Below are 23,901 nucleotides of genomic sequence, written 5' to 3'. Positions count from 1 at the left end.
GCTTAATTTTCCCAGTATTCAAGAAACGGCCGAAAAGCCAAATGAACAACAACAACAACAAGCACGTCGCTTTCCTTCGTTGCAAGAAGAGGCTCTTTCATTAGTTATTTTATTAAAGAAACGTAAAATGGTTTCCGTGTTTACATAGCCTGATGTAAACACTTGGGAGGTCGGGAGAACACTCGATAAGCTGGAAACCACTCCGCTTCGCGTCGTAGTTTCCTACGTTTATCTCGCGTTCTCCCAACCTCCAGCGTGTTTACATCAGGCTATGTAAACACGGAAACCATTTTACATTTCTTCATTAAAGTTCGGCTTTGCGTTCATTTCGGGTTGACTTAAAAGTCCTTTTCCATTTAAAGTATTGTTACATTTCTTATCATATATTATTATCACTTAAGCTTAAATATCGCCATAATTTACTGATTCATTAATTATCACTAGTTGCGCGTCATAAATTAATTACTAACTATAACTACTTAAACACTGCAACTGCCATTTCCCCGCACTGGTGGGTGGTTCGATTAATCAGTGGTAAACACTTGTGGCTTTTCAGCGCTGTTGTCGATCTCCTAGAAAAGATTTCTATTTACAGTTTCTTTTTGTGGGCATGAATTCAAGTGAGCTAACGAACACTTCTGGTTAATTGACACAAGAGTTTTTTTTTCCACCGAGCTGTTGAAATGCGTCGACAGGGTCATGATCTGACAAAATCAGTTCCATTTAAGCATGATCGATTATGCTTATGCCCTGGCGAACATTCTCATGAAAAGGACATGTTCGGAGACGAACCACTCGCATAAGGCATTGATCGTTGTGAAGTCATCCTTTTAGTTTTTAAAAACAAAAACAGTCGCTATTTAACTCCTTTTTTTGAGGGAGTGAATGGTTTTATTTGTCGATGAAACTGAATTAGATTTACGCTCACTAGGAGATAATGTACACAAAAATCGCCATTAAGAGTCGATTTTTTTTTCTTGGAAACCTTGAAAGTTCATTTACACACGATCAATCACTTTGGTCCATGAAAACTGAATTGAATTTATGCACTTTAGGACACAGTATAAACAAAAATTGCCAATTAGAGTCTATTTTCTTTTCTTAGAAACCTTGCAAGTTTATAAAAGCACGGTCAACCTCTTTGGTCCATACTGAGAAAAAGGCGAAGTCGAGTGGCTTCAATGGATATTTCAGGATGTTCCTTTCTGCCGTTCTTCAGCTTTCAGTTTTAATTTTCATCCCACATTTCCCATTTGGTGCTCACGCTAAGCTGTACGTAGACTGCACCTTCGAACGAATAAAATCAAGGACTGCTCAGAATACTTCGGCTCCATCACTGAGGTTTCGGGGACAGCTTCCTTCTTCAAGTAACCAAAAGAGTCACACTTGCCTTGTGAAGACAAATGAGACAAACCGACTCATTTATTTAAAAGTCAAAAGAGACGAGTGGTCCAAAGAAGGTGAGTCAGGATTTTCTTTCATTTCCATGAAAACTCAACAACGGTCATATTTTTTGTGCTCACCCGATAAAACTTTTGAGTTTTCCGATGATATTAATTTCACAAGCTTTCTCTGTGGTTCTCCGCCCTCGTTTCGTCCTTTGATTCATTTCTTCCTCGCTAGGAGTAACCGGGTAGAGTTTCGAATCCATATCTCTGGGATAAATGTCACGGCGATGCATGCAGCGCAGCTACTGAGCTATGGCTCAATGAAGATGATTAATTATTTAATAACTTCTATTTTATTTACTGACGCAGTTTAAGAATCCGTCACTTTTGAGTGCAATCGCAGCATGGCCTGGATGATGAACTTCTTTCATCTATCTACTCGGAAAACTCTTACTTAACGACGCGCAAATTTAAGAGCTCTATCCAGGTGCCGAATGGTGCTTTATAGAATAAACATTCCACTGAGATGCACCATGATACCGTCTCACTTTACCTGCGTTCAACACAATTTATTCTGTTTAGACTAACGTGTTTTTTTATCAATTTTTCTTCTCATTTTTTACAGCATTAACTGATACAATTTAAGATTCCATCACTTTTGAGTGCAATCGCAGCATAGCCTGGATGATGAACTTCTTTCATCTATCTACTTGGAAAACTCTAACTTAGCGACGCACAAATTTAAGAGCTCTATTCAAGTGCTGAATGGTGCTTTATAGAACAAACATTCCAGATGTGCCATGATACCGTCCCATTTCATCTGCATTAAACACAACGAGTTTTTTTACAAACATTTTCCTCATTCAGTGTTAACTAAATTCGGAATCATCTAATATTTAATTCCAGGTTCACTGCACGTATCTGCTTATGAAGAAGGCGAGGGATCCTTGCTAACTAGCCATCTTGGTATTTCAACGTCTGAGGCTGGATGGAGAAGGTTGCCTTTTTGTCCAACCAAGGGTAAGGTTAGGGGAAAGCATTTGTTGTTTTCAGGCACAGCCGGCGTCAGTTTCATGGCGGAAATGCAACAACAAGGGGGCATTCAATTAGATGACCCAGTACCAGTTGAACTGAGTGCAAAGGATTCTTATCCAGCTGTTTATCAGTTCATTCCAGCAGAAGACATTTCAAGCACACAACTTGACATAACTGTCACTTCTGAGTCTGTTGACGTACCAGCTTACTTAAAAGTATCACGTGACTGCAAGGACGTCAAAGAAAACATCGACGTTGTGGACTATAAGGGAGAGTCACTTCGTCTGTCGTTCGCTAAAAAGGGACGAATTACTTTGTCCAAGTTCTCCATTCCACCTTTAACCGCCTCCACTTCAAGTTGGTTCATTGGGATTGCGATTAAAAACGCCACTGGCGAAACTTCCCCTGAAGCCGCGAAGAAAGTTAATTTGACTTTGACGAGATCATTTGACTACTCATACGCTCATCCAATGTGGATGTCGCAACTTTTAATCAATGTCTCTGTTGGTGTTGTTTTTTCTCTTTTAGCGTGGTTTGTTTTTAGAGTGAGAAATTGCAAGAAGTACAAAATAGGAGAAAGTGATCGTCCTCCAGATAAGTCTAGTTTAAGTATAACCGGCGGTGAATTTTTCTCAGCTATGCTGGCCGTTCTGTTTATTTATTCGTTCAGTCGGGGTCCCAAAACTTACTCTTATATCACACTCATTGTCGGTTCGGTTTTAATGTTGGGTTCATTCCAGTTTGTCTTTGCAGACTGGTATTTAATGATTCAAGAGGGCGACAGAGATCACTGTTATTATAACGATTTCTGTTATCGAGTGCGCTATGCTGATATTCCCTATAATTTAATTGTTAGTAATATGGTTTACGTTTTGCATGGCTTGATTTTAGCTATAACTGTTCTCTGCATGGAGTCAGAGGTACTTGCTCGATGTAGGAAACTTGTGAAGGAAAAAAGAAAAAAGTTAAAACCAAAAGAGGAAGAAGAGCACGCAAAACGACATTTTAAACGTGAAAAAAAAGAAATGAAAAAGAAACTAGTAGAAGAGAAAAAGGGGGAGCAGAAATACAAAAGAGATACAAATGAAATAAAGGTGCAAGAAGGAAGAGAGAATGGAGATAGTAAAAGCGAGGATCAGGATCATTCTACAAAAAATGAATCTTATGAAGGGTTACCTAATCACGTGTTAAGATGTCCCGATATTTCGCTTCATCTCAGAAAGATGCATGTTCCCAAAGATGACGAACCTTCTGACGAGATGTTTGCTGCAGCAATTAAAAAGAAGTATAACTTTTCTACGGGCTACGCTCTAGCCTGGGCCTTGTTGTTTGTAGGGGTATTTTCAGCACTTTATCATCTCTGTCCGAGTAGGTTGACTTTTCAGTTCGATACAGCTTTTATGTTCGTGAGTGCAGGTTTAAGTCTTGTTTTGTACTATAATGGCATTGAAATGCAAGAATGCTCAGCAAGTGTAAGCGCTAAAAATCGTGTAGGAGCGGCAAATCTGTTTCTTTACTTCGTAGTTCCTATATTAATTTTTAATTATTTTGGAATAATGTATCATTCAGAGGCAGGGCTCGCCAAAGTAGTCCAAATCCCGGTCTTTATCCTTCTCGGTCTCTGGTCAGTAATCATTCCATTGTGGGCTGGATATAAGTTGTTTCCTAATACATGTATAGTCCACCGGAACTCATTTGTTCAGAAGTGCTGTTGCAGTGAATGTTATGTAGACTATAAAAGTTTCCCGAGTAAAGAACAAAATGAAGGTTCTAAAGAATGCCTGACCTGGAAAAACCAAGTGTTTAATATTACTGGTCTCTTTCTTTTACCGATTTTGTTTTCAATCCTCTGGATTGCTAACGAATTAGAATTAACGGACGCTTTACTCTATCTTTGTTTATGCGAGAACGTTGTTGCAGGTTTCGGAACTTTCATTCTCGGCAGCAGTGGTGGCAGCCAGTCTGACTGCTGTGCAAAATGGTTTAAAATTTCATTCCGCCTTTCGCAAATTCCGTTTCTTATTGCAGCCTTTGTCATTTTCGAAATAAAAGAAACAACAGATAAGAGTAAGTCTCCTGAAAACTCTCGTGATTTAAACAAAGAATGTAACTTTTTGGAATTCTTTGACTGGCATGATATATGGCATATTTTGTCCTCAACTGGTTTGCTTATTTCGGCACTTTCGATGATCCATGATAGTTATGAACCTCCAAAAGAGATTCAAGAGGGTTTTTCTGATATACTAAGCCAAGGTGATAGGTCTAATTATGGCTCAACTCAAACTGGATCTGGTTCAACCGGATTACAAACTCCAACTGGTATTAGGTTGGAGTCATTGGTATATACTAGTAGCGTTGAAGGCGAGCCATGATTGGCCATTGAAACTCCGAATATTATTTGCTAGTCGCCTCTAAGCAACTCGTGCGGGATTTGCACCCAAAAATATTATAATTGCTGCAGGAATGAATTAGTTAAAATCACCTTTTTTTGCTATATTTAACTGTTTAGTATATACAAAAACAACTATTTACCTCAGCTTTGCTGGCTAGCGGTAGATATTTTCTTTGCCGCTTCGCGGCTCAGGAAAAAAAATCCACTTTTATGATCCATCAAATATTTTTGCTCGTGTGCGATTGCCTTGACGCTTTATGTGAGCGGATATTCCCCAGCTAAAACTGGGGGATATCCGAGGATATCACTCGAGTGATATTCCCCAAGTTTCAAACGTTTTACATGCACTACGATAAGTCTTCGTTAAGAATTTATTTCAAAATGGGAGAGTGATTTTATGTTGTTATGGAGAAAAGGAAATTTTTTTGTTGCTTATAAAGTCGTACCAGAAAACACTCAAAAGAAAACATTCCACGCAGCAAACAGTGAGCTGCAAATCCGCTGCATTCATAGAGTTACCCTAACTGGCATGACGTACTTTAAAAATTTTAAAGTTTTGGGCATGTTGTTGTTGTAACCCTACGCCTTAAAAATAGTTTGAGTCTTAAAGTTGCAGTTTTTCATGCTGGTTTGCTTTTATATCATTTGTAACAAATTACTGATATTATTAGATGCAGGTAAATAGTACTTCATATGGCAGGAGATCTAGCAAGCTCTATTGAGCTTTTAGAAAGATCTCCTCAAAAGTATTTCTTTTAAGTCAATCATTCAAATTAAATGTTGGTAGCCTTCTTCAATTGTGACATGTTTGAATTTTTCATGATTCCTTTAGTAGAATATAATCGCTGGAAACTATAATCAAATGCAAAGGTTTTGTAAATGTTATTACTTGCAGAATAAAAAATTTATAAAGGGGTTTAGTTTCTAAAGAAACTGTGGTGCTGCGTCCGTGGGAGAGTATAACAGATAATTTAGTGTTAACAACTGAGTTGAAAAACGTAAATTGACCACCGTAGAGAGTATGAAGGCTGACGTTTCGAGCGTCAGACCTTCGTCAGAGCGATAATAATAATAATAATAATAATAATAATAATAATAATGATAATAAAAGTTTAGATGTACATACTATGTTATGATTCAAATCATTTAAGCAAGGTGTAGGTATTGATGATGTATTTGTTACACTTTACACGGTTAATAAAGTTAGTATCGTTGTTACATTCAAACATGTAGCAAGTTAAAAAAATGGTGATGACTTTGAAACCTGATTTTAACTGATTGAAAGATAGATCGAATAAAGTATATCACTGCAATATATGATCAGCAATGTGCTTGACACTTGACTGTAGCGCGTCACTTTCATAAAGTCCAACGTTTAGGGACTATTTATCGCCAGAGAGCCGGAGGATTTGTGGGGGGGGGGGGGGAAGGGAGGAGAAATCACTTGATTTTCAGGGGGAGGGCGGAAGGGGATCAGTCGTCACTAACATAGTATAAAGGGGAGCTGTTGAAAATGGAAAGCTAATGAACTGTAAGTGGGAGAGAGGGTCATAAGAATGTTACAGAGCCTTATGGGGGATCAGGTAGATTTTTCCGTGACACAACCACAATCTTCCGACCCTCCCCCCTCCCCCCCCCCCTCCCCCAAGAAATTGATAATGATTAATCCCGCAGATTCAGTTCAATCACTTTGACAACAAAGATCGGGATGATGTCATCTTTAGAATTACATGACTGCGGGAAAATCGGAGAAACAAGAAAAGTGATAAACCCTTTAACTCCCAAGACGTGATTTTTAATTCTGTCCTTTGAATGCTACACATTTCCATGAAGAATTAGTAACGAGGGTTTGATCTTAAGCAGATCAAGAAAACAACTTCTGCCAGATAAGTTTTCATAACCTGTTTGCTAAATAATGCACGGATATTATAGGGAGAAGTTACATGTTAATCTCTTATGAGAGTTAAAGACGTTAGCAGATTAATGATTACTTCAGCTCTCTAAAAGGAAAGACAACATAATTTAATTATTGTTCCTTATGACCATAATATCTGACAACGTTTCCGCACAGCCTCATACCTCATTATTACAACACGATGTCAAAAAACAATAGATCGCCATTGGACTGCGGCTTTGTTTGATATTTAGTCTTTACGATCAATAGTCATCTTCTCCTTGCTGCTCCCTATATATTTCCAATGGTACTGACGTGGAGAATTGTTTAACAATCAAAAGGTTCTTAAGTTGATGTTCATTTCCTTTGTTCTCCTGACCCTAGTTTTATCTTATTAATTTTTTTATATTTAGGATGATAGGGGTCAAAAGATTAAATCAAGAAAGAAAACTGAGAGTGTAAAAATCTGGCATATTTTGGGCAAAGCTTAATCACAGAAGAATCGACCTTGAACGGCGGTTAGGAAAATGAGGACTGCGCTTCTCGAGCCCTTTTTTTGGTTAACGGAAGGCAAAGGAGGCTCTTTAAAACGAAATTGTGGGTCAAGAGGACTGTAGTTCTCTTTTTCCTTTGATTTTTTCTATGATATATATGCTGCTTAACTCCACGAGCGAGTGCTATACTCACGGTCACTACTCTGTATTAAGAGTTATTGATCTATATAGGAGTGTGGCCGGGAACCGAACATGTGAGAGGAGCACAAGGCGCGGAAATGCTTGGTTGTTTGTTTTGTAGTAGTTTGTTGAAATGTTAATCCTATGGGTCTTTTGTGGTTCAATGACGTCAAGAATGTTTGGACTTTGCAAACAAAGATAACAAACTTTGTTTTCAGTTCTTTCAACGAAAACAAAGAAATCACGTAAGATGACTAAAGATTCATCATAATTGCAGATCATATTCTGCTGCTTTTTTAGAGCGGGAAAGGTAGTTTAGCTGAGTAAATAAACGGAATTTTCACGGTGGATCGTTTATCACATTTAATTCGTGTTCAGACTGAAAGGATCTTTAGTGAGATTAATATCATATTTTCTTTATTCACCAAAATAACAAAACAAACAGTCAATATTCTGTAAAAGGGTAGCTTTCCGAACTTAATACAACTGTAAGGGGACATAAATCCCAACACAAAACGAAAAAAGTAAATTGTTAAAATCTCAATCGAGACGACGCGGAAAAAATAAACCGATTGTTGTCTCGTTCGTTAGTTTTTTTTGGAAAGCTTTAGGCACACCCTTGCTTGTGATTATCATTTCGTGACAGCAGAGAACGACTAATATATAATAAACAGTCATCTGAAAAGAATATTAATCTAGAAGGATGCTATCGTCATATTCTTTTCATGGTTACAAATTGTTCAAAAGTTCAACTACTTCTGTTACGTTCGTACAAAGTGATCACATAATATCATCAAAATATAACTCAAAACCGAAATGTTGTTTTTAAACTACACTCTGACTGAAGAGAATGTCGTATAAAGTTTTTTACCTCAACCACCATAGAATATCTTACAGTTTTCATAGTTATTTTAAGCAAGAGCTTAGTCATGAAGTAGTCAGATCAAACTGCATTTTGAGTGTCTAACTCACTGGATTTTGTTGTGTCTAGATCGTTCTGATCTCGGTCTCCTACTCCACCGCGACACACTGTGCCTGATTTCCACTGACATTTTAATAATCTCCTGTAAGCGTCACGAAACTCGGCGATACGAAAACAATATATCCAGGGATTCATTGAAGAGTTGCTCAAAGCCAGTGTCCTTGCCCAGTTATAAGACACGCCAAAATTTGCTTCTGCAAACACAGAGCGCAGGTAAAGGAGTGGAAACCAACAAATCGTGAAAATAACGACAACTATGGCTATTGTGACCGTCACGCGACGCTCAACCATGTGCTCAGAAGGTGTACCCCTAAGTGACTGTCCACGCAACCGCTTGAGAGTCGCCGAACCTTGTTTTCGGACTCTAAAAATGATTAAACTGTAGCACAAAATGATAATCAGATAACAGATGCCAACAGCTGCGACTGTGAAATAAGAAGTACCTTTCTTGCTCACTGTCAGACGTAAGATCCCATAGATTACCGGCAAAGTCCACGAGAAAACCAGGGCGATTTTGAATCGTTTTTTCGTGCGGTAGCTTCGAAAATCATGCGGCCGCAGAATCACCAAGCACCGATCAATGCTTATTAAGCAGAGATGAAGAACAGACGCAGAGCATGACATGTTGGCGATCAGACGGAACGCCTGGGAAACAAATTCGTGGCATTCGTCGCGTAACTGTAGGCCAAGAAAAACTGAAAACAGTGGTTGACTGAGTGCAGTTACCATCAAATCAGCCACAGCCATACTTGCTAACCAGTAATTGGAAATGATCTGTAAACTAGCATTCGTGAAAACTGTTCCGATCACCAATAAATTACCAATTGTGCCAATAATCATTGATAAGATGTTTACGGACAACAATCCACTGATATGGCCTTCAGACAACTGGCAAGGCTGTGTTGTAGATGGGCTGGTTGAAACATTTACGGGGTCTTCCATTGCGACGATTCCTCGATAACAATGATTGTGCGGAAACTCTGTCTCTCAAATTCTAGCTCGAACCGTGTACGTTTAACGATGGCTCACCCCCAACTGTCAGTATTCTAATAACGTATAGGATATTTAACCTAATACTTGTGTAATGAGCATTTCTCTTTCGTCACGTGCGGAGTTAGTTTCCGGTATGGCGCCCACTTGGATAACCGGTATTTTACTAATGACAGTTGTGGCCGGGATCTTAAATCCTCGTGTGAACAATAAAATCGTAAAGTAGAACCAAGAACAAAAGCTTGCAACATGTAAGTTTAAATTACAATTTCATTTGATGCGTGACTTGCAAATAACAATGAATAATATTATTAACGTCGTTTCCTGCGGCAATTAATAATTCGAATCTCTTTGATGAGATCACCGGGCGCGTCCATTTAAAATATCAAAGTCGTCCACTTTGAGCAAGCGTTCAGGAAAAGCCTTTGATAGAATAAATCCAGATGTGGCTTTCTTTCAAGTACTTCAGCTCTGTATTGCGTGCAGGTAGATCACTGATAAAATTGCATTAGAGCTGGATACACACACCGCCAGCTCAGTTTCTAGTGATGCGCGCCAAATATTATTAACTATCAAAATGTGATCAATTTTCTTTCAGAACACCCCAGTAATATTTTATGTACCGGCAAAATCTCTGACCCTTTGTGCAAAGGAATTTCCAGAGAAAGATCCGAAGTTCCCTTAGGGACTCAAAGCGACTTAAGTCCAAGTAAATCTGTATGAGAGGAGGTTGTTTTTCTTCCGAATACATTTTTTCGCACGCCTTTGAATCCTTCAGACATCGTTTATTTTTTCGACCTACCACCCACCCGTTGCTTTCAGACTTCAGAAGACACTTGTCAAAATTTCGCATGAATAAAATGAATATTCCCTAAACCACAATTCGGCATTTTGCCACCCACAACGTGACACAGACATGTACCCACTCTTAAAACGACACGGTAGTTTGAAATTATTTTAATCGAGTTGTTTTTAAAACTAATTTCTATTCAGAAAATCCAGATTAGCAATAGTTTACTTTTATCAGTCTTTAACTCAAATCTGTTTTAAATTACGTTATCTTTTAATGGCTAAAAAATTGAAGAGAAAGCCAGACGTCATTTGTGCTATTTTCGTCAGTATACATTGCGCGCATCTGAAAGTTGATACACTTGGAATTTGACCGAGAAACACCTATGAGTCACGCCTGTTAAATTTCTTGTAAGATTTACATTCTATGCTTACGGCGTGGGCATCGACAGGTGGAACTTTATGGCATTTTCAATCTTATAGAAGATTTTTTTAGTTTCTTTGTTACTCTTCCCTCGCCATAATATAATTTATTTAAGTTCCAGTCATTTATTTTCTTAATCGTTTTTTGATCCGGCCATTTTGACACAAGTTTCCTTCTGAGCTTCATTATCGATCGATATCATACTGAGTTGTTGGCCTTGGAATAGAAACACTCTTATTTTAATAATTATGTCGGTAAATAGAGCTCTTAAGGTTTATTTCCTTGTAAAGCGGAAAAAAAATCCTAGGATTATGTTGGCTCATAGCCGGCAGATGAATTAAACTTGGCCCCCAAAATAAGTTCAATCATCGTTCAGATTCATCTGGCTCACTGTTATTTTGTTAGTTTTTCTTGTAACAAGCTGGCGTGTTCCTTACAAGAAGGAAGTTTAAAACGAACGGCCTCTACACACGAAATACCTGGGCAATGAGTTGTTGATCAAATGATAAATCTTATTGATTTAACTAACCACGCAAATCTACTCTGACAAGTTTTCAACACTTAATAAGACTGATATATATCGGTGAAGAAGGTAATCACCCAATTATGTTCTCACTATCGGGTTCCGTTCATTGTTAAGTAGCTTCTTTTCTTTTCGTAAAGACAAAAACGCGTTCTTAGTTTTTTCTTGTACGTGCGCCAGGTCACAGATCCGGTACAATGCACTGCGCTTCGTCTACAGCCGTTGCTACTTCAAAGCATTTACCGAAGGTTACAAAATATTGTCAAGTGTATTTGTGGGTTTTTCTTTTTCCAGGCTGATAGTTATAGCAGCTATAAATACTTTAAACGATGAGTTGTATTGATCTGGGGTAAATTGTTGTATTGTTCTTGTTGTTGTTGTTGTTGAGAAAATGCACAAGGGTAAAACGGCATGTATTTTATGTCTTCATAAATGGTTTCTGCGGAAAGCTTCTTGAGAATGCTTTATGAGATTTACTTGGTAAAATTTCTAATCTTCATTCGCGGTGCGCGAATCTAATAAACGGAATTTTAAGAAGAAATTCTGAAACCACATACAGAGCATTCTTCATGTGATATTGGCGTTTTGGGTTGAATAATGGCTAGATTGCAGAAAAACATCTGTCCGCATCCAGTAAGGTAAACGTTAGCCACTTGAGAAATGTCTGGCTCTAATATAAATAGGTTACACGAACAAAGCATAACAAATTAGTCCTTATCAAAGATGATTGTTGCGTCTTCTGCATTGTACTCAGAGTCGCTTTTTCGAGAAAAAAAAATGTATTGAATGCTCTGGAAAAGAAAACTGGATTCCTCATTTTGATGACGTAAAAGGAGGAAAAGCAGGAGAGAAACATAAGCTTGTGACAAAATTTGCATGTTTTTGACTGTGATGTGTCGTCATCAGTTCAAAGGCCAAGATTTCTCTCGTCACTGTCTCACCCATGGACTGAATAGCTATCATACGCTCACGTTACGACCAAACATTAAAGGTGGCACGGCAGGCTTAAAATACTTGAGGAGCTACATTCTGTCGAGGGGGGGAAACCGAGCGGGATGTTGGAGAAGTAGAGCTGTTGAGCACACAAGATCATGTTAGCCTTTCACTGGCGTTTAAAAAAATGGGCCGAGATTGAGAAAGTGCGCCAGGGCCCTGGGATGAATCACAAGCTAATCACTTAATACGTTAGGTCAATGAGAGGTAGAAACACTGAACATGCAACTGCAAGGATAATGTTGCAATAAATCCGATTAAGAAAATCTTTCGTCGTTTATTTAAAACCATGTAATAAACGAAGAAATCGAATGTTTTGACCTCGTTTTAAGCAATTTTTCAACTATTGCAAAAGCCGTTTTAAACGGTATATTAAACCGTTTATTTTTTTATATAATTTAAATCCCAAAACTGACTTCATCGCATCGAAGTTCACCTTTCCTCGCTCTATATCACCTTAGAAAACGGAAGGAAACGAAATCACCTGAAATCGCGCACTGCCTCATAAGCTTAGCAATTCCCGGGCGGAAAATTATATCGCAGAAAACGGCACTCTACGAATGAAGTGATAAGGTGTCAAACAAATTATTTAATGATACAGTAATTTGGGTGGGTCATGTAAGTGTTAACCATGTGCTATTTATAAGCGCACAACAACGGTCAGCTATCTTACAACGGTCATTTTGCATGATTCCATTCATTCACAATTTGTGAACAGCCAAAAAGATTGCAACATCACATTTTGGCAATGAACTACGCATTTGTTAATTTTATTAGTAATCATTCTTTTCACTGGGCTCACTTTAAAAAAAATAATGATGGCTTTCAGAGAATCTGCTGTGGATGCAGTTCCTACATTTTGATGACTTTTCTCAATTTACAAGACTTCAGCTTGTTCATCGCAGTACTTTCAAACGGCAGCGATCAAACACAGAAATCTGTCCCTCAAAACGACAACTTTAAGCTTCTCTCGCCACCTTTTGATGGAGGCCCTCGACTATAAATACAAATCCCAGACTTCCATAGCGTTGAAATAAATGCGAGAATTGGACGGGGACCGAAACAAAATGCACTTGAAACAGAACTTCGAATCTCTTCGCAAAGGCTGACGAAATTTTTGAGATTTCGAACAGAAAAATTTGCGATACCAACAATTTGACAAGGTAACATTCATTACCTATAAATATCAATCTTCCGGAGGCAACGCCAGCTAAACCTCTTGAATTGCGTCTTCTTTTCAAGAACGGATTCAGTCAGTTCCGGGAACACCTTAGTGAACAGGCGTTAAATAATTTGCCAACATTCTTTCACCTGGAAGTTGTAGAGTTGTAATTATGATTACAAGCAGGTTTTGTTTTTGAGGTCTAGGGCGCACAAACTAGCAAAAAATGACAATAAGAGAAATGATAATCTTCGCTAGCCTCCTCTTTCTTCCGATACTTCTTTGTCAAAACCCAGGACCTAACTATTAAGTAGACAGGACCGGGGACCTAAATGTAATATAGCAGTCTATTTTGTTTGTGTTCTTTATGTGTCCGTGAAAATCGTCATCAGTTGAAGGTTTGTCATTCAAATATCTCTTTGGAACAAAACGTAGAATTGGCTCAAAACTTAATGTTGTTCCTTTACCTCACGGGGGTAATTATCGGCAAAAATAAAGACATAGGAAATCTGCCAATTTTGTATCCCACTTGAGGCAAAGTGTGACACATAGATCACTCGAGTAAATAACCGCCATCGAAATAATCTTCAATCAGTGGGAACCCACTAAGTTACAGCCGGAAATTTAAACTTTGAACAAAACACACGCAATCGACTGGAATGTTCGTTGCATATGTGAAAAGAAAAACATGGATTTATTTCCATCACCAACTTTTTGTTTATTTTTTGTAAATAACAGAAGCTGAGAAATTTTTTCTACAGCAAGACATCTGCTGTATTAATTGTTACTACAAATTCAAACTTTCTGAAATTCTATAATAATTAATAGCTTAAAGCCTGTCTTTATTACCTATGGAGCTGATACATTCATAATGTGATTTACACCCCTGGATCCAAATGTCGCTTAATCCTAACACCTGTATCACGCTTGTCTGTGAACAGTCACTCTTTATTTCAGCGCTATGCGCCATTCATGCGTTTCATGGTAGAGTCACGGAGTCTCGGATAATACAACCGTGAGTTCAGTGCAAAACTAGTGCGGGAGGGGGTGGGGGAAGGGAAAACGTTTCTGAACGAAACACAAGCTGTCGCATTATTACCTAGAGTAGTCAAGTTCTGTGGAAGGATACCCCGTGTTCTAGATAACAATGGCCTGTGGGAAGCCGCGCCCGTTTAAGGAAAATTTTGTGGCTTGACACAAATAAGAAGAGGAAATGGTAGATTATTCCTCGTGAATGTATTTAAAAAGGGCCTGTGATGTTTTCCCGTAACACAGTTCATAGCTTTATTCTCTGGGTTTCGAAAAGAAATCAGTGTGGAAGGAATAGAATTTTTCAATGGAAGGTATACGAAAGGGTTATATTCCCTGTTAAAAATACAAGTCCATCGAGTCCCTCGGGCGAGGCTTCTCCTCCCCTCCCCTCCCCTCCCCACTGTCTCTTGCCAAGTAACCAAATATGGCGGCACAATATGTGAGCGATTTAGGCGCCAATATAGCATGAGCTGTCAATTATGTCTTGATGTCCCAAATACTACAAAGAGGAACTGTTCACGGTAGAATATCTCACCTTAATCTAACCCTAAAAATTACAGGATTACACCATTTATCTAAGCTAGCAAAATTAAACCAGTGTCTGAAGATCTTCGACCCAATGGTTGACTGGCCGTATAGACTTGCACTTGGTGTACACCTGAGCTCCCATTTTCTTTAAGATCGGAAGATCAAATGTAAGAAGCTCATCCGCGTCCTTCAGGCTGTTCATGCGCACAATCACCCAAACCTGTAGGATGTTTGATAACATGAATTTAGAGACGATCAAATACGTTGAGGTGACGAGAGAGGAATGAAAGAAAACTGGAGCATAAGAGGTGTTGGGGGGGAGGGGGAGGGGGTTAGTCCTACGGTTTTCTAAATGAAATGAGAAAAGACAGCTGGGTGGGCGACTCTGATGATGGCTTCCGCTTTGGATGTCAACACTTCAGTCATAATCAATGCCAAGATGACGATCGAATTTTCTCCGTGAGTTGAGCCTGTTGTCCAGACTGGGAGGTATGCTCTGCTTGTTGTTCAAAAACAGAAACTTAATGCAACCGGAAAACTCTCCCGGGGAAAAAAAACCCAAACATGATTTTGTTTAGTCGCTTTAACTGTGCAAAAATGATCTTAATCAACGAATCATTCCGCAGAGAAGAAGGCTGGAAGACACTTGTCATGACAAAAGGAGTACATAAAGATTGAACTTTGAAACCGAAAAACTAGACAGAAAGGCGCTCAAACCTTACAACTAATCGACGTAATTTATTAGTATTTAAGGCAACACTGCACCCTTTCAGTGTCGTTCGCCCGGTAATTCAAATAAAAAATGCGTCCATTGGGTTGTTTCGTTGTCAGAGGATTTTTTTCCTGGGATGTTTCTCAATCATTGATACAAGCAAACTGATCAAAAAAAAAAACAAAACAAAAAAAAGGGGGAAAATCCAAGTTCAGTCAAGCGAACATGAACTTTTGACCCTCCGAGGGATGCTCTACGACTGAGGCTCTGCAAGACTCAGGGTAGCGGGTTTTATATAAAAAAAAAAAAAGCTCTGCGCACCGATTGGACATGAAATTGAATTTGAAGCCTTTGTGAAACTGACTGCAAATGATCTGTGTAGAATTTGACACCCGATTCTTACCTGTCGTTCTGCCACCACTTTCCACAAGTCCACAATGTCTCCTAGTTTCTTTGCTTCTATAGCACAAATTGCTTCGTCAGTCCAAGTGTTGCAAAGATCCAGTTGCGTTATGCCTGATTCAGAGACAAAGAGTCAGTCATAGGACTATACAATCGACGAACAAAGTCTGTCCCGTGACATGCAAAATGTTATGAAAGAAAATGGTAGTAGTCCTGTGGCTCATGAATTGAATTACACGCATGCGTAAGTGTCAGTGAAAAAAGAAACCGGTTCCTGGTTCAATAAATTTCTCTAGGAAAATTGATTTTTCTGTGGGAGAACATAACATTGATACATTAGGAGCGAGCTAAGGAACACTGGAAAACGTTCATTGGTCTTCGTTTGACGAGATAATTACAAACCTCCTATAGTGACCATGAAAAACGGCAATGCAGTTAATTATGGTGACTGGAAAAACTTTCCGTATTTAAACAATTTTGCGCAACATTCTCGGTAAATTCGAGTATCTTTTTAACACTTTAGAGCATATTGTGGACAGCCCCGATTTTAGGTCCTTTCAGTCTGAATAAGAGGACAACAGGTGCAGCGCTGGGTAGATCACAGAGGTACATGGAGGGTTCTTCATAAGAGAAAACATTTGAGGCAAACCAACCGTTATGTACATTCTTAAAGCACCTAAAGGGAATTGACAAAACACCATGAGCAGAGAAACTACTGTACTGGTGTTATATGAATTTTCTTGGAACGTCTGCAAGTGCGTTTCGTGACGCATGACCGGTCAAATATTGGCTTCAAACAGACTGGTGAAAAGAGTAAAACGTTATCTCTTAATGTGATATAAACATACCCATATACTCGACTCGAGACCACAAGAAGTAATACAATCCCTCTTTGGTCACGCTTTCCACATGAGTCGCGTCCAGGCTCCGATTACATCTCTCGGCAACAGTTCCAGCGAAATCCTCATAGGGTCTAAAAGGTTTCACCTCGGTTGTGATGCGAACGTCCGCTGATTGTTGCTTTAACAGAGTCGCAAAGCAAATGTCCAGTTGTCCTGGTGACTCCACACTGAGAACTGGAATGATACAAAATAAAAGAGGGAAATTAGATTCGCAAGGATAAAATTTTAAGTAACGTCATGGGCTCCTGGCAATGTATAAGATGAAAGATGAACCATCCTGAAAGCGAAGGGTGGTTTGGGGGGGGGGGGGGGGGAAGGAGGAGGAGGAGAAGAAGTACGGGTAGAGGTGTTTTTCGCTGGCTGTGAAACCCTGACAGACCCTTTTTACGAAGATATCCTTTCATTTTACTGAGCTATTTAAGGACAAATGAACAGATTTAGGAGGTAAGTTTCCGAAAAAAATTGTGGTGCTGCGTCGGTGGGGTTTTCTTTTTTGGTTTTTATCAACCGAGTTGATGATTTGAATTCGTCAGACGAAGGGCTAACGCTCGAAAAGTCCGGTTACCAATTTACACGATAAACGACTTAGTTGACAAAAACAAATTATCTCATTTAAGGACAAACTGTGACAGGTTGTGGTATATCGATCTCATCCAGCCACTCAAGGCAAAGAAGGAGTATTCAGTATTCAGAAATTGCCCTCATTTCAGAATCTGACTGTTTATGAATAACAGAAAAAATCGAAGCAGAGCCAAATACAATTAAAAAAATACTAGTTAGGAATCATTTGAAAAAGCTTGTTGGAGAATATAATGTTGCGTAACAGTGACGTTAGGTTGGTTGAAGAGTACAGTAATTTAATGCAACTCGATTTAGCGTCTGTTTTGTGTGACCTGAGAACTTAATTTCACAGCTTTCTTGCGTAATAACTTTAGTGTAACCTTTGAGCTAAAGCATTACTATTGCACGACACTCTTTTTCTTTTCTAAATAGTTCTGTTACTGTTGATAAATCTTTTTGTGATATAATGAAGTCCGGCCGCCTAGAGGTATACATGACATGGTTTCCCTTTGCTAAAAAGTGACAAAGACCACTTCAACGCACTCACCTCCTATCAGTTTATTTTCTCCGCATATCTGAAAATATATAAGATCACATGAAAAAGAAAGTCATCCTTATTTTGTTAAAGGGGCGTCTCCCGTTTGGGCGGGTGCAATCTTCTGGGACACTGACATTGTTAAGGAATCATGAAGAATAAGAGTGGTGCCCGAGGTTTTAAAGTTGTTTTTAACACGACAGGCTTCATAAGCGAACAATCATATGAAGTGTATGCTTTGTTCTATGACACCACGCTTGGTTAATAACGCGTATATATCATGACCGTTACCTAAAGCAGGACGGTGAAGGATTATGTGGCTACGTTGCGCTTAGAAGTCCATTGTTTTCCAAAATCGAGTATCCTTTAACATACTTACTTTCTATTTTGAACTTTTGACGGGGATGGAAAGGAAAAACCTGCAAACCTCAAAACTCGCGGCCAAACTGAACATGAACTTTCGAATCGCGGAGGTAATATTTTTGCGCGATGCAGTTGCTTGCTGACGTCACAAGCGTGCACGATAAGGATATTCGAGGCACTGTTACGGGAAAATTCATTGATTTTCCCGTGTGTGTTATTCGGAACATATTTATTCGTAAACTTTCACATTTAACCATTTCAAGTCCTTTCATTTCGATGAATCAAAAAAATGCATAAAAACCACAGTAGCTTTTGAATAGATTTTTGTTGTTACTCGCTTTCATCATATGCGCTTGCTTGTCGGCACTTTTGTTATTTATTACATGAGTTTTTTAGGTAAATATAAGTGTTGATGGTCTTTCTGGAAACATTGGTTTTCATGGTAGATAGCAGCTGAGTTTATACTCGTAAATCTAATTTCTTTTCATGTAATGGTTTCCAAACCAATCTTGCGTAAATAAGCAGAAACTTTTAATTGATTTTCCGTTTTTTATTTCCTGAGCTGCGCTACTGCAATTAAGATAGGTATTGTTTCCTACACCAGAACTGTAAAATCGCACCTAGGTTTCCTACCTTAATGGCCTAGAGTTTATTGCATCCGTCTTTTTAATTTTGAGGTTCTTTCCGTCGTAGAAACAGATGGAATAATTAAGTAGTTTTCGTTTAACTTCAAAGAGACTTTTTTCCGCTCCTTTGTGTCCTTATTCAAATATTGCGATTTGTGTAACAATAGCACTTCGCACCAGTTACTTCTTAAGCAAGTACCTTGTACAGCTTTAATGATTACAAACTAGAGTATGCTAGAGGTCATGTCGCTTGTTGGCCTGACCTAGAATAAAAGTACTGTGGAACCAAAGATTGTCTTATCCTTGACGTCCGTATAAGCTCGCTCGAAGCAGATCTCCGTGTACCAGGAAATCGTGACGAGTTTCCGTTCTCGCTGCCAAGTCGTCTCTACAGAGTTATTTCCCCCAGTTGTTGTTGTTCCGTCCGCGAAGAGTCAGTCCTCCAGTTTTGGGGCGAAAACTTATCGTCACAGCACGTACGCGTGTACGGTATTGATTTTACTAGCTTGACCACCAGCTAGATCTCTCGCCAACTCGCGTTGCTCGAGACGCCTTCCTTACTTTGCACGGATAAACGGAACGTCGGCTTACCCTTCTTTGGATCGCAAATTCTTAACCTACGCGAACCGATCGAAAGGGGCGTTAAAATATACTTAATTTGACATTGAAAATATTTCAGTTGCCTTTTGTAAGTCTGGCATTGTAATTAGCTAATTTACATTTTGTGACCGCAATGTCAGCTATTGATTAATGCCGATTAAGGCGGTCGCTAAATGCTTGACAGTCTGAAATTTTCACTGAATTTCTACTGAAAGGTTCTTTAAAACTTGTTAAGAGTATCAGATGTTTGTTGAGAAATGTCAAGCGATTCTAAAAATTATTTTGGTTCTCAGCAATGTACAAATTTTCCGAGCTTCTGCATGCTATAAAATTCCTCGGTTGTCGAAACTCTGCGTTTTTGTTAACTACCTTCCAGAACTGCTTGATTTCCACTCCCGTCGTTTTCGATGGATATGCAATAAACTCCTCGGCTATATTAAGCCATTTTCGAAACACATTATGCGAGTGTTCTCCATGGAAGTCAACGGTGGTCTCAAAGTAGTAGAGCAGTCCCATGGTGCTGCCTGTAAGCTAACGACTTCTTTACGGGAAACCGAGGTGAAGGGTGTAAGCGTTTGCAGTAACTTGACAAGCTGTATAATAGGCCTTGAGTAACCTGGCAATTTTGCGTGAGAGCGGCATGTCCAATCAACAATTTTCTTTTTGTTTTTCGGGAAGTAAGAGGGGGTGGGAGAGGACAAAATTTATAGCAATTTGAAAATACTGAATTACAATGTTGAAAGAAAGAATCGCACGTGAATAATGATAAGGTCAACTCTCTAGTAAAGACCGCTCATTACGCAACCACTTTCCTTACCACCTTAACAGTGAACGTTTTGTTTCACAATAAACACACGGAAACGTTTCAAAAACTCTCACCGCTCGATCCTCTTTACAGGCCGTTCTTTAGAAGCAAAGAAACATTTGCCTGGACCATTCAATTATATTTTGTCTTAATGTATTCCGACAACGATCACGGCTGAGCGCTATCCAGATTTGCTCTCTGAACTTGCAAGACGGGCCGTACTTTCAACGTTAGGTCGCCACCCGGATTTGTGTTCTCATGGAACTTGTTTTACTGAGTTTTTATCTTTCAAGTTTCTATTTAAAGGTTATTTCGGTTTCAGTACAGCTTGTAATCTTCCTTTTAGTGTCCACTGATGTATGCTTAATGCGAAGAGCCCTGATTGAATGCACAACAAGGCGGTTTTGAAAAATCTCACGCGAGCCTATCATGCCATGATTCTGGCATGTCCAACGGCCGAGCGCTGGCTAATCCCAAAGAGAGCCAAAAGCTGAAATGGGGCAAAAAAAAAAAACCTTAAAGTGCAGTGCACTGGAAACAACTTATGTAAATTATTACCTTGAATCGAATGGATTTTCATTTCAATTTTAAATGAATAAGCAAATGGATCAGAAATTGCATGGTTTGAAGTTTCATCACCAGAAGTGATCCCATGCTTAACTCGCCAAATGTGAATCAAAGCATAATTCACGGAGTAGTATTTTTATACACTCGATTGCAAAAGCGTTGACATCTGAAAAGCACGACCGGCGAACGATGAGACCAAGTCAATAGTGACCCCAAATACACACTTGTGAAAACTTAAGAAAAAAATTGAATCATTCAGTTTAATTTATTCTTTGAATCAAATAAATCATATTTGTTAGAACAGCGGAGTTTTCAAATTAATCAGAGGAAGGAAAGATCATTGTGCCGGAATAAGCCAAATATAAATGGGGTAAAAAAAATAATCTGGGCAACTGCCCACCTACCCCTGCCCTAACCCAACAACAGTCTGTTGATAATAAGTTAGGGTTTATGTTGGGTTAGGGGAGGGGTAGGTGGGCAGTTGCCTAGATACTGATATTGATCCAAAAAATCTATGTCATGAAACACATATTTTCAGATTAGTTATCTGTTTTCCGCAGTACTTAGCCGCGAGGAAGACATTCGAAATTGTTCTTTCTCTATTTCCCTGACTTCTCTAATCCAGTCGTCAGCCTGGCGAATAGACTTGCATGTGATCTGGACTTTGTCACCCATCTTTTTCATGACAGGCAATTCAAATGATATCTTGTCCAAATCTCCTGGTTTTTCAACACACACAATGGCAAAAACCTATAAATAGCAGATCAGATCTTTTAACCACCAATCTTGCCAAGTCATTTTTAATCAATACGCATGTTCGCATAAAGGTCAATAAAAAATAGATAAATAAACAAATAAATGAGCATAAGTCTTAGGAAAGTTTAGAAGACTTAAGCAACGCTTTAGCGGACTGCAGCTGTATTATGTAGTAAGCAAAACCTGCAATCGAACTGTTTGGTTGAGTTCATGCATTTAAGATTGCATCATCTGAAACAACTCTGAAACCCATGCAAAGCCTAACTACAATTATAAGCTATCCTCCTTTTTGGAAAAAAAAAAAAGAGGAAAAGGCAAAATTTAGAGCCAATTATGGAAGTCAAATTGATATTACCTTTCGTTGTGCTACCACTTTCCACAAGTCCCTTACAATTCCAGATTTCTTCGCTCCTAAAGCAGCTTTCCCTTCTTCAAACCAGACTTTGAAGAGGTCTTCTTGAGTCATGCCTGGAGAAGGAACAAAAACTAAATTTCATAATCAAATCAAGGCTACAAAATTATCCTTGACACAAGCAAGAGGACCTCTGTCGCTGCGTGGAACCAGGGAGACCTAACGTCGTTAACCGCCTGACTGAATGACTGACTTACTGACTGTCCGGTAGCCTTTGTAGTTGGCGATTTCAGTTAGGTGCGCTAAAGCGATGAACAGCGAAGATGGGAAAGGCTCGTCAAAGGCAGACTTTCAGTACAGAAAGTTTTATCATTACCTTCATATTCCACTGTAAAAGTGAGAAAGTAATGTAGACCATTTTTTGGTACACAATGCACAAGACTGATATTGGTATCTTCCTCCAGCCAGTCTCCAACATTGGCGGCAAAATCTTCATAAGATCTCAATGGGGTGAACACAGTAGAGATTCCGTTTACTAAGTGTTCATAAGAAGACGCAACCCAAGAATCCAGCTCTCCTGGCGAATCCACACTGATGACTGCAGAAAAATGACGAGACGCATTGTTCAGAAGAGCGATCGATCAGCAAGTGAAAAAATTAGATGAAATTCAAAAGAAAGAAACCTATAGGGATACCCGTTAGTAAATAAGCCGTGCTTTTCGTGACAGCAGTTGTTTCTTATGTTCTTCTTTGAAATTTTGCGCGGGAAATTGGCGAGCAACCGGCTAAAATTGATCCCCCCTACGCATGCCGTAGGTTTGACCGGTGTGCATGTTCATCACTCGCGCCGCAGCGTTAATAAAAAACTTCACGTAGGCAATCGAGTACTCTGGCATCGATTCGCAGTCTTATATTCTCACCTCCTATCAGTTTGTGTTCGCCAGGAATCTGTAACCACAAAGAAAAACAAGTAAATGAGACGTTACAGGCACAGTGTGCCGCACGTTGCGTGATGCTCGTCACATAAGGCTTAATTTTATATGTGTACGGTGCTGCATATCTTTGATTTAATATCTTAGCCTATATGACTATGGGCTCAGCAGAGACGATATGCAAATAAACAAACACGAAAGAGAGATCAAGTTAAAAGTATAAACTGACCTTCCAAATCTCTCTGATGGATAGCGAGCGCGAGCCCTTGAGAGCATTATAGAGAGAAAGACACGAATGAACATATCCCTGTTCATTGAGCTTCGCAGTAGATTCAAAAAAATAGAGCAACCCCATTACTTCTATGGTGGAATTTCGGTTACAAAGAATATCACTCCGCACAGGTTCGTATGCAGGAATTGGAGCAAAAAGTAGTGATCCCAAGTTCGACACTAACACTTAATAAGCCCGCAACAAAATTAGTATTTTGAATGCTGAATTTTTATCATCACGTCCAGTTTAACCTGTTAAATATAGGTAGTTTTGCTTGCTAATTACTATGTGGGCTAATTATAATTTCTTTATGCCATCGTTTATTGTTAATTACGTATGAGTCGGTAGGCTTGCTATTCTATTCGGCCAAAAAAGAATAGAGCAATATTTGTGTTCCGTTCTGAAAATATTTTTGCTTTTTTTGTTTCTGTTTCTTCGTGATTTGCAGCTCAGATCTTGCCAAAATCTTAACATATCTTTTTCCACGTGTGTTTTTTTCCAGTTTCGTAATCAAAAGTGATCAAAAAGGAAAACATTACTCTATATTAGCTTTTATGAAAAAGCTAAGCCAATATACTCGCTCCGGTTGGTTGAAAAGCCATTATCTATTGTAAAGAGAAACCCATTGCTTTCTTATGACGTCATTAGGGAGCCTTTTCTATCGTTTTACCAGGATATTAGACCGCAGAAAAGCTTCTTAATTACCAGCCG

At 39.0% G+C, this 23,901-nt stretch overlaps 4 protein-coding genes across 4 annotated transcripts; 1 reads left to right on the top strand and 3 right to left on the bottom strand.

Annotated features, from left to right (window-relative positions):
• The first annotated feature begins 518 nt into the window (after nt 1-518).
• Nucleotides 519-5,970, top strand: LOC131792050 (uncharacterized). The gene is made up of 3 exons (XM_066169368.1): nt 519-620; nt 1,106-1,460; nt 2,295-5,970. The coding sequence occupies exons 2-3, from the start codon at nt 1,196-1,198 to the stop codon at nt 4,793-4,795; spliced, it is 2,766 nt and encodes a 921-aa protein (XP_066025465.1). The 5' UTR covers nt 519-620; nt 1,106-1,195; the 3' UTR covers nt 4,796-5,970.
• Nucleotides 5,971-7,773: 1,803 nt separating this feature from the next.
• On the bottom strand, nt 7,774-9,431 carry LOC131792125 (histamine H2 receptor-like). The gene has a single exon (XM_059109499.2). It carries the CDS (start codon nt 9,305-9,307, stop codon nt 8,327-8,329), a length of 981 nt encoding a protein of 326 aa, XP_058965482.1. The 5' UTR covers nt 9,308-9,431; the 3' UTR covers nt 7,774-8,326.
• A 4,633-nt stretch (nt 9,432-14,064) lies between these two features.
• LOC131792134 (uncharacterized) lies at nt 14,065-20,092 on the bottom strand. The gene is made up of 5 exons (XM_059109506.2): nt 19,877-20,092; nt 17,931-17,958; nt 16,769-16,996; nt 15,922-16,034; nt 14,065-15,026 (listed from the first exon to the last, which is right to left on the bottom strand). The coding sequence occupies exons 1-5, from the start codon at nt 20,021-20,023 to the stop codon at nt 14,868-14,870; spliced, it is 675 nt and encodes a 224-aa protein (XP_058965489.2). The 5' UTR covers nt 20,024-20,092; the 3' UTR covers nt 14,065-14,867.
• A 1,033-nt stretch (nt 20,093-21,125) lies between these two features.
• On the bottom strand, nt 21,126-23,428 carry LOC131792176 (uncharacterized). The gene is made up of 5 exons (XM_059109553.2): nt 23,149-23,428; nt 22,908-22,935; nt 22,364-22,585; nt 21,991-22,103; nt 21,126-21,629 (listed from the first exon to the last, which is right to left on the bottom strand). Exons 1-5 carry the CDS (start codon nt 23,272-23,274, stop codon nt 21,423-21,425), a joined length of 696 nt encoding a protein of 231 aa, XP_058965536.2. The 5' UTR covers nt 23,275-23,428; the 3' UTR covers nt 21,126-21,422.
• Between the last annotated feature and the right edge of the window lie 473 nt (nt 23,429-23,901).

The sequence above is a fragment of the Pocillopora verrucosa genome, chromosome 7, assembly GCF_036669915.1.
Source record: "Pocillopora verrucosa isolate sample1 chromosome 7, ASM3666991v2, whole genome shotgun sequence".
Taxonomy (NCBI): domain Eukaryota; kingdom Metazoa; phylum Cnidaria; class Anthozoa; order Scleractinia; family Pocilloporidae; genus Pocillopora; species Pocillopora verrucosa.
This window is presented reverse-complemented; position numbering and strand designations above follow the sequence as displayed.